Consider the following 8,824-nt stretch of genomic DNA (forward strand, 5'->3'; position numbering starts at 1 on the left):
ATCATTATAAATATTACTATAAATATCAGTTTGTGTCATCTATTGTGTGCCTTAATACGCACACATGAACATATAGTGTTGCTAATTATCATTTACTTTCTCGATCATAAACACACTGTCCACCTATATATGTCCGTTGAACTTCCAGTGAACTATCCAAGAGTACAAAGTCTGCCCTGGACCCAAAGTTCAAAGTTCCTATATCAGATTCTTCACCTAGAAGCTGAGCAGGATGTAGTGTAGCTGCCTCAAGAGTTTCTACAATTGAGCACTCTAGGCATATATATAAAACAACTTTGCAAGTAAACACGTGGTAACTAAGACAAAATTGCAACCTGTTGCTTCTTGGAAATGTCGAACACACATGTCCATAGTAGTCACACTAAATACAGTAACAAAAATGTGATCTTTGCCACATTAATATCACAAGTCAAATGTGTGATCAGTACAGATTACTATTCTTGCAAGTATAGTTAAACTGTATCTGCAAGACGACTTAAAATGATAATTTATCATTTTATGCACTTTCAATAATACAGTGCAATTTTATCTTTTAATAATACCATTCATTTGAAGTCTCACAAAACATCAGTTAGAGTTAGCATTACTTGAAGAAAGGCAAATCACATACATCTGGTTATAACAACTGCAGAATTAATGTTTTGCCTATGTAGCCTGTATATGTTACCTTCCTGCAAGTGTCGTTTGTCCCACAACAGAAGCACGACAGCTATCTTCAACAATGATTTCTTGATTACCCAACCTGTGCCTTCCGTTTCCTAGTCCCATAGCTGCAATAGCATCTGTCACTAGCACAATCCCTGTGTTGAGACACAATGAAGCACTTTAGACATCAATGATTCCATATGTTCGAATCCTAATTGTCTTGTGTCATGTACCTTTTGGACAGGCTCTATGGGCAATTCTCAAAGCAGCAGGCTCAGTGTGTACACCATCTGATATAATGCCATAATAAACGATGCAGTCTTTTGAATTTTTATCCTTATCTCTGGTCAGAAGACCTACTATACCAGGATCACGATGGTGAAACTAGAAGCAACAAAGTGCGCTAATAACATAAACTGGTAGATAAACAATGGAAAAACAGATGAATGAAATCGCAAACTCTATAGACATCAAAATTGAAGGGCAAAGCAAATGACAAGCAGAGACAGACTAACAACAGATCAATAAACAAACGTCTAGACCAGCTGACAGAAAGATAGACAAATACTTAATTAAGCGTGCACACACACACACACACACACACACACACACACACACACACACACACACATGCATGCACAAACTTAAAGCAAACAACTGCAGTGTGCTGAACACGTAGAAAAGCTTTACAGGAAGCATAGCATTAAACAAATGAGTAATAAATCTTGCTCCCTGCTCGACTGTTTTATTTGCTAAATTGAGGCCTGCTTCACTGTGACCTAAGTGGAAAACATATGACACACAGCTGTCTCAACTGTCAACTTTCTGCTCACTCATACCCACCTAATGATACAACGATCTTGTTTTTGCCTTCTCTTGTTGACAGTCTGTGGACAATTTCATGCTTATTGCAAACTTCAGGGGCAAGAGTGATGATTCTGACACGATCTAGTGAGCCATAACAACTGAGAATTTCTTGATATGTTATAGGTGATTCAGTTCCATCTCTGATAGCGTGTTCACTATGAGCACCACATTTAGTCTTGCTGATGAAGGGTCCTTCGAGATGAGCCCCTAACACGTTGACACCATGACTTTAATTAGTGACCTGTACGAATGTATAATTCACAGACAGATACAGAACTGGGTGCATTGTCCACTACTGTACATAAGAATAAATGTGTCACCGACGGAGTGTGAGAGGGTCTGGCTATGTGAGACTAGACAGGATGGTGACAGTCTCACCAACAAACAGAAAGAGAGTAAATCACATTAAAATAGGTGTTTGCAAAAATACCTTAATAATTAACAATACAAACTACACATAACTGACCAAGCATCCTTGCTTCACCAAACTGACTTTCATACTGTACTATCTGGGGCAATACCTATAACAATAGAACATTCCAAAATGGCTATATATATTGCCTTAACAACCAGCAGAAACCCATGCTATACATGTATGAAATGGTGGTTACTGCTGGCCTTAAACCACAAAACTATCAATTCCTGAACAAATGTAGTGACATTTACCTTGTGATATACACTGGGCAAAGACGACACAATTGTTGGACAGAAAGCAGTAACACCATGCTTTACAATCAATCTGGCAACAGATTGTAAAGCCTCCTTAGTGTTGCTACCTGATGTAAAGTCGTAACCTGCAGCACCTACAACAGACTGCGTTTAGAATCATGTTCTATAAATGAAAATATACAAAACGGAAAAAATAGCCTAAGACAGTTACCTACAAGTCGTTATCTAAACTGAGCACAAAATCATAAGTTAACCTGTATCACTGAAAATTTAACTAAACATGCAATATCTAAGTAACCATCAAGTTTAATTAGAAACCTCAACAAACTCACCTACAGTAGAAAGAACGCTGTCAATATTCTAGCAGCCACACTGCTAGACACCCTCTGCTATTTATTATCTTATTTATTGACATTTAAGCGGTAGCTGAAGGGTTAAGTAATAATTAAATAATTTCTACCCACTCCTACTAAAATACAATACCGTTTATTTGAACATCAATAAATCCAGGAGATGCTATTAATCCTCCACAGTCGATATCAACATCAGCTTCTCGTTTCTCGTCCCAGAACAGACGCCTAGGGTCCTGGACGCGGCCTCCGCGTATCCATAAGGCCTCGTCTGTGTCCAGGAGCTTTCCTTGACGTAATATACGGCAATTTGTGAAACGATAAAGTGTGGTATCATCGGCCATATCGGATGACACCCGGCGGAAGTCCAATGCAATTCCCCGTATACCTACTTGTGCATGAGTGTTTTGGATTTTTTCCGAACCGTGCCTAAGTAATCAAAGATATAACGTACACCCCAGCACAAGTTACATACTTCTATTCTACGTGCACGTACAGTACCGAACGCACAGCCAATCTAGTGATTACAACATGCCAACATCCTGGTATTCTATTGCCTCGGGCTTCCAAATAGAGAGCGCGTTAGATACTTGTGGTTGTGTTTACTGAGCAGTGACATGGGTACCGAACAACGCGACATCGAAGTTCTACGAAACAATCAGGCAATACGTTTTCAGTTATCCACGCAACATCGTCGTAATTGCTAATAATTGTTTCTTTGTTCTCCAGTTGATGCGACGTTCAGAATTTTCCGAAATGGTGCGCGCTCTCGACCAACACTTTGCAACCACCGAAGATCTCAAACGCCTTCCTTTCGGACGAAAGTGAGTGTCTACTTACGTTGCACGAGTTTTGGAATTGCCGTACGGATGAGTGTTTGCTCTAGTGTAGGAAAAGAAAATGATTACCAATTTTAATTAATTAATTAATAAGGAAATTTGACAGTGAAGTTGACAAAAAGATTATAGTCTACATAACATATTTCTTAGATATTTTGGCAGAGTGTGGACTGAACAATTGCTAGTGGCTCAGCATGTTTGCGTTAGTGCATCCCATTTTACAGTATAGAACGTATTTAAAGATTTTTGAAAATTGTGTGTTAGGATATATGAAGAACTTTGAGATTTCTTAACTTGTGGCTATGTCAATTAATTAATTAATTATTAATTAATTAATCAGTTTGTTGTGAGAGTCATGGGTACACATACTATACTGTATACATGCATGCGATGTGTATACGTACTGTCTGTATTGGCTCTAACTATTTGCATGCTATGTGTAGCAAAATGCTTGTCATTCATAACTATCAGTGAAACTTTCAGGCTTTACAGCAGCAAAGTTTTGGTGAAATGTAAACATATATCTCACAATAATTACTGCATATTCAATGGAAGCAATACAATTTCAGCAACTTTACTAAACTGAGTTAAGCGAAAGTTATTGCAAGCTGTGGCAGACTGTTACATTTGTACTAATGTATAGTTAATTCAATTTTAATTAAATGATTAATTTGACAAGCTCTTGAATGAAATTGTACTGAATTGTGTAGACGAAGTGCTCGAACATTCTATTGTCTTCTTCTCAAGATGTTGTATGAAACTGCTCTGTAAGTACACCTGTATTGTATTGGCTTCAATAATTTATCTTGGCAACGAAGCAATTGTTATCTATTGTATGTAGCACAAGAACACCTGAAAAACAATTGGAAGATATCAATCGAGTTTATCTTTGGTTTCATTCTAATAAGAGTTACTGGAACACAACAACAGTGAGTAGATGCATGTAGTGTGTGTAACATAAACACACAGTATTGGTTATATGCATAAACATCAAGTAAACAAAAACATTTTTTATAAAAGATGAATTTCTGATATTACAAAGTTTAACATTGTGTACCACAAACATGACTGTTATGTGTGTTAGTTAATTAGCAGACAGAATGAAATCAGATAGATTACCTAGTTGACTCTGGAACTGGCTGTAACATTGACAATCTTTCATTTATGTCTACTGTCTGAAATTGATTTAATTAAGGGATTTTTGATCTTTTTCTACATAATTGCTTACTTAATTTAGAAGACAAAATGCAACTATAACTGGCGTTTGTGAACTAATAATATTATCATAACACCTAGCCAAGGCAGGGACAAAATGCAGATAGAGTATAATAGTTAGGGACAATAAGTTAGGTGTAAAATGCGTTAGCATCTGTTTTATTTAGCGATTCAAAGGTGCTAAATCTGCAAAGTTGAAATTACATGTAAGACAGCAAAAAGTGTCATCTTTACAATGCAATTCTTCTCCACTAAACTCTACCACATCACAAGAGTTGCTGAGGGGAACAGATTTTGCCACAAGCCCTTCTCAAATGACGCATCTTACAAGGCGACCCAAGATTACCAGGGTAAGTATAGACATGCTAAGTTAGCTAAGCTGGTGATTAAGTCAATTAAGGTACAAGTAAAATGGATAGATTACTGTCTCTGTGTTTGTTTGTTGTTTGTCTATATGCATGTGGGGCGTGTGTTTGTTGTGTTCTTACTGATTGGGTTGTTACAGGGCAGATTACAGAGTCCAGAGACACTAAATGAAACTCTTACTGTCCAGAGTGCTTTGCAAGGATCTAGTCATGCCTCAAGTACAAAGCCAAGAACACTACTAACACCTGAAGTGAATGCAATAAGCATTATGAGTTCATGATCATTTGCTGCAATTTCTTTGTCACAGGTTTTAGTGACTCTGAACAAGATGCGCAGAGATGAAGCAGCTTTGTTGTCTAGTAATAGTGATGATGATGAGGGTTTTACTTCTTTTTATCTCAAACATTTGAAAGAGCAATCACTAGGTTTGCAAGAGGATGGGCAGCTGTATGTCACTATAGTTCTATGATGATATTTAACAGGTAATGAGAGAACTCTGACAAGTGTAGATGAAGACAAAGAGATGAGTGTAGGCAGTAATAACTACACTCAAATGGCAGATGCACACAAACAAACTGTTTATGCACCAGGTAATGGTAATGTTTTGGGGTGATGTGTGATATATGGTGTGGTTCTGTGTCATTCAATGATAATGCAAATTGTTGATCTTATGCAACTCACACTAGAGTGAACACAGATGCTGTTTTTTACCTGTTTTTGGGAGTTAGAATTTACACTATACTTGCTTGTAAGATGAAACTAGTAATTTGCTCAACTTGTAATTGATAAAGGGTATGCTAGAGGAGAAACCTAATCACATAAGTTGTTCTAAATACGTGTAACAAAATGCACTCTATTTATTTATACCATTAGAAAACCTGAAATTGGGGTTGTGTTGTACTAGCGACAACAGAGCAGTTGTGTTACAGCTGTGGTGACATATCTGGAAGTTTGGTTGAGCACACTTGTCATGTCACATCTATATCGTGTCCTTCTCATCAAATAAAGGAACATTCACCTGTTGTGAGACAGAAGTTTCAAGAACTGAAATTGCAAACTTTTCCTGACAAATTGACATTAGCAGATATAGAGTTCTCAAGGTAATGATTATAGCAATACGGGTAAAGGTTATGGCTCTGACAATGTTTGTATATGTAGATTGCAAAAAAGATACAATGCTCGACATAGTCTAAAAGCTGGTATTGTCTACAAAATGGCCAGTCAGATTGGTGAACAGCTTCTGGAAAAGAGAATGAAATTAAGTGAAAAATCATTGACGCATGTAGAGGGTACTCAAGTATTTATTGATGAGAAAGATAAACACCTGCAAGATGGTACAGTACCTGTTCACGCTACAACTTTACAGAACCAACTCAATCAAGTGGTAGATGCTTCAACATCATTTGTTTCAGAAGCAGAAACTTCAGGATTGGGTGAGTCGATGGTTGAAGTAACTGAATCATTTCCTGGTGTATTTCTGCCTGATGATGCCATGGATTCGGCTACGTTTTCTGCTGAGCATAGTCCATCTCCAGAATGCAGCTCGCCTGTGTCAATATCCATAACTTTAGTAGACGGTGAACCTATAGTAGAAACTACTGTTGAGGATGAGCAACATCGTGTTCCACCTTCAACTCCCAAGGCTGGTTCTGTCTGCAGTGAAATTGCATCTAGTGAGACAGAGACGAAGAAGTGAAGTCGAGGCAGTGTGATGTTGAATTGTAGCAATTCTAATGGTTGTTTTGTGTATAGACCAGATGAAAAACCAACTACTGGTCAAAAGAAAGGACAAACAGCCAGATCAAATTGGCGATCTAGGGAGACAGGAAGCTATCGTTGGACTGCTGATGGAGTTGGAGGTTCCACATATATGAAGAGAATAGTCAAAGCACATACAGTTCCAGCACAGCAATTGTCTCCTCGACTGCATACAACACCTGTAAAGCCAACTACCAGAATCAAACCTAGACCAGTTGAAATGACAAAAACTAAGGCTGAGATGTTGCAGTCAACTATGAAAGTGAAACACGTCAAGCTAACAAAAAGAGAAATGTTAGTTTTCTGATTATGCTTAGTCACTGTAGCAGTGGTATTTTGTTCTTGTATAAAATATGTATAATGTTATAATATTGCTGTTTGTTCTATTGAACCAGGCAACAACGTTGTGGAAGCTCTCGGTCATTGTCATCTTGTACAGACATGGACAGTGTGAAGGTAGTGCATGCGCCTATAACTGTTTTAGTGTAGTACAAGCAGTTGTTTTGTTCGTACTTCTCACTTTAACTGCTATGCAGTGTTGTTGTTTAAGTTAATGTTCTGTTTGTGAAGGGAAATGATAAGAATTATTCCTTGTCAAAGACAAAAATTCCTCACATTGTTGGTATGAGTTGTATTGTATGTAGCATCATGCTGCTGCAGTTTATATGTTGCTCTCATTGTAGTGGATGGGGATGAGAAATCTTCTGATGTTATACAAAGGTAAATTAGTGTTTAGAAATGTATGGCTGCGCGCATGCTGTAGCTCATTGTGTCTTAGGATGCGACCTTCATCAGCGGTTAGTAGTCGTCCCTCTTCATCTAGAAGTCAACTAGAATCATCTCTAGTCAAATCTTGTACATCTCTAAAAAGTCTTCGAGCAGAAAATGAGCGGTACCAGTGGGTGGGTCTTGATGTGGTTAGTAAAATGAGTGCCAATTAATAGGTTTAATGCTAATAAATCATTATGACGTTTTTGGAAGGATCTACTAGATACTGATGGAATTACACGGAGGCGGGAAGCAAAGGCTGCAGTAGACATTCAGAGGTGATCTGCTGCTTTGAATTCATTGTAATGAGTGCATATGTTGTTTATTGTAATGTATTATATGCTGTTGTAGAATCTTTCGAGAATACCAAGTAGGGGATAAACAGCGGAAGCAAAGAGACAAAGAAAGAAAAGAAAAGGCAGCTTCAGTTTTGCAAAGGTTCTTTAACGTAGTCTAAATTAGTGCAAATAAAGTAATGTTCTGGTATTTCAATAGGAACTTTAGAGGCTTTCTAGCTCGGAAAAGGCAAATTGAGACTAATATCGCTGTACGAGGCAAAATTGTGGATAAAGCGTGGACTGTAGAGCATCAGAAAGGAATAACACAAAAACAGGCTGATCGGGAGAAAGGGTCCAAGAAGTTGATGCAGCAGCAAGCAAGAAATTACCACAAGCGCATGAAATCAATAAATTCTGTGAAACCCCACTGGGATATTTATAAGTACAAGTTTTGCCTACACACATGTCTCCATGTAAGGGCGTAACCAACATGAATTATTTTGCAGACTATTTCATCCAGACGTCGTGCCAAAGGAGATAAAGTCTAAAGCAGCTGTTGCTATTCAACGGTATGTAATAATGTCGTTCTTGGACGTTTTCGTACTTGCACAGCTCTTGTCTCAATCATGTCCACAGACAATTTGGGCAAGCCCGGACACCCCTATAGAGTTTATACTGTTGTCTAAGTTCAATGTGAAATATATGTATTATTACAGTTTGTTGTGAAAACGTCTAGATTTTATTTACGTTTTATGATTTTCTGTTAATATGATTCACTTTTTGCAGAGCTTGGAAGGGCTACAGGGAGCGGAAAGCAAAAAAGGCCTTTACAACTGCTGTAAGTAGTGCAGCTAGGACATCATAGTGATTGATTGGTATAGCGACCATAGTTTATTTTTACTATTAAGTTACGTGGAGATTTGTACAAAAGACTAAATTAATTATTTAATCATACTCATTTAGTACTCCAACTACAGTAGATATACATTTCAGAGTCTCCTCAGCGGCGCCTCCCCACGCTACGTTGTGCGTGAATTTTACTCACGTG

The 8,824-nt window shown here is 37.8% G+C and overlaps 2 protein-coding genes across 2 annotated transcripts in view; one reads left to right on the forward strand and one right to left on the reverse strand.

Moving 5' to 3' along the window:
* Positions 1-14: 14 nt before the first annotated feature.
* LOC134189853 (N-acetylglucosamine-6-phosphate deacetylase-like) lies at positions 15-2,955 on the reverse strand. Its single transcript, XM_062658248.1, has 9 exons — positions 2,686-2,955; positions 2,200-2,336; positions 2,000-2,054; positions 1,510-1,740; positions 1,357-1,445; positions 900-1,050; positions 689-821; positions 336-382; positions 15-273 (listed from the first exon to the last, which is right to left on the reverse strand). The coding sequence occupies exons 1-9, from the start codon at positions 2,894-2,896 to the stop codon at positions 89-91; spliced, it is 1,239 nt and encodes a 412-aa protein (XP_062514232.1). The 5' UTR covers positions 2,897-2,955; the 3' UTR covers positions 15-88.
* Positions 2,956-3,130: 175 nt separating this feature from the next.
* Positions 3,131-8,824, forward strand: part of LOC134189461 (uncharacterized) — a 6,534-nt gene continuing 840 nt past the window's right edge. The window contains exons 1-21 of the mRNA XM_062657736.1: positions 3,131-3,214; positions 3,282-3,376; positions 4,102-4,158; positions 4,233-4,320; positions 4,774-4,956; positions 5,112-5,222; positions 5,280-5,397; positions 5,455-5,562; positions 5,877-6,072; positions 6,131-6,664; positions 6,725-7,024; positions 7,126-7,186; positions 7,301-7,352; positions 7,414-7,450; positions 7,509-7,647; positions 7,712-7,776; positions 7,850-7,936; positions 7,994-8,218; positions 8,283-8,345; positions 8,563-8,614; positions 8,770-8,824. The exon at positions 8,770-8,824 is cut by the window's right edge and continues 93 nt beyond it. Of these exons, the coding sequence (XP_062513720.1) occupies positions 3,170-3,214; positions 3,282-3,376; positions 4,102-4,158; positions 4,233-4,320; positions 4,774-4,956; positions 5,112-5,222; positions 5,280-5,397; positions 5,455-5,562; positions 5,877-6,072; positions 6,131-6,664; positions 6,725-7,024; positions 7,126-7,186; positions 7,301-7,352; positions 7,414-7,450; positions 7,509-7,647; positions 7,712-7,776; positions 7,850-7,936; positions 7,994-8,218; positions 8,283-8,345; positions 8,563-8,614; positions 8,770-8,824 (2,671 nt within the window). The 5' untranslated portion in view covers positions 3,131-3,169. The remainder of the gene's footprint in view (positions 3,215-3,281; positions 3,377-4,101; positions 4,159-4,232; positions 4,321-4,773; positions 4,957-5,111; positions 5,223-5,279; positions 5,398-5,454; positions 5,563-5,876; positions 6,073-6,130; positions 6,665-6,724; positions 7,025-7,125; positions 7,187-7,300; positions 7,353-7,413; positions 7,451-7,508; positions 7,648-7,711; positions 7,777-7,849; positions 7,937-7,993; positions 8,219-8,282; positions 8,346-8,562; positions 8,615-8,769) is intronic.

The sequence above is a fragment of the Corticium candelabrum genome, chromosome 14 (genome assembly GCF_963422355.1).
Source record: "Corticium candelabrum chromosome 14, ooCorCand1.1, whole genome shotgun sequence".
Classification (NCBI taxonomy): Eukaryota; Metazoa; Porifera; class Homoscleromorpha; order Homosclerophorida; family Plakinidae; genus Corticium; species Corticium candelabrum.

What these genes read in the sequence shown, in the direction of transcription:
- LOC134189853 (XM_062658248.1), bottom strand. Translation starts at nt 2,896, where the DNA reads ATGGCCGATGATACCACACTTTATCGTTTCACAAATTGCCGTATATTA. An exon ending in CCATAGAGCCTGTCCAAAAG is followed by an intron (nt 822 to 899) that starts GTACATGACACA and finishes GTCTCAACACAG; the next exon opens with GGATTGTGCTAGTGACAGAT. An exon ending in ACATTTCCAAGAAGCAACAG is followed by an intron (nt 274 to 335) that starts GTTGCAATTTTG and finishes ATATATGCCTAG; the next exon opens with AGTGCTCAATTGTAGAAACT.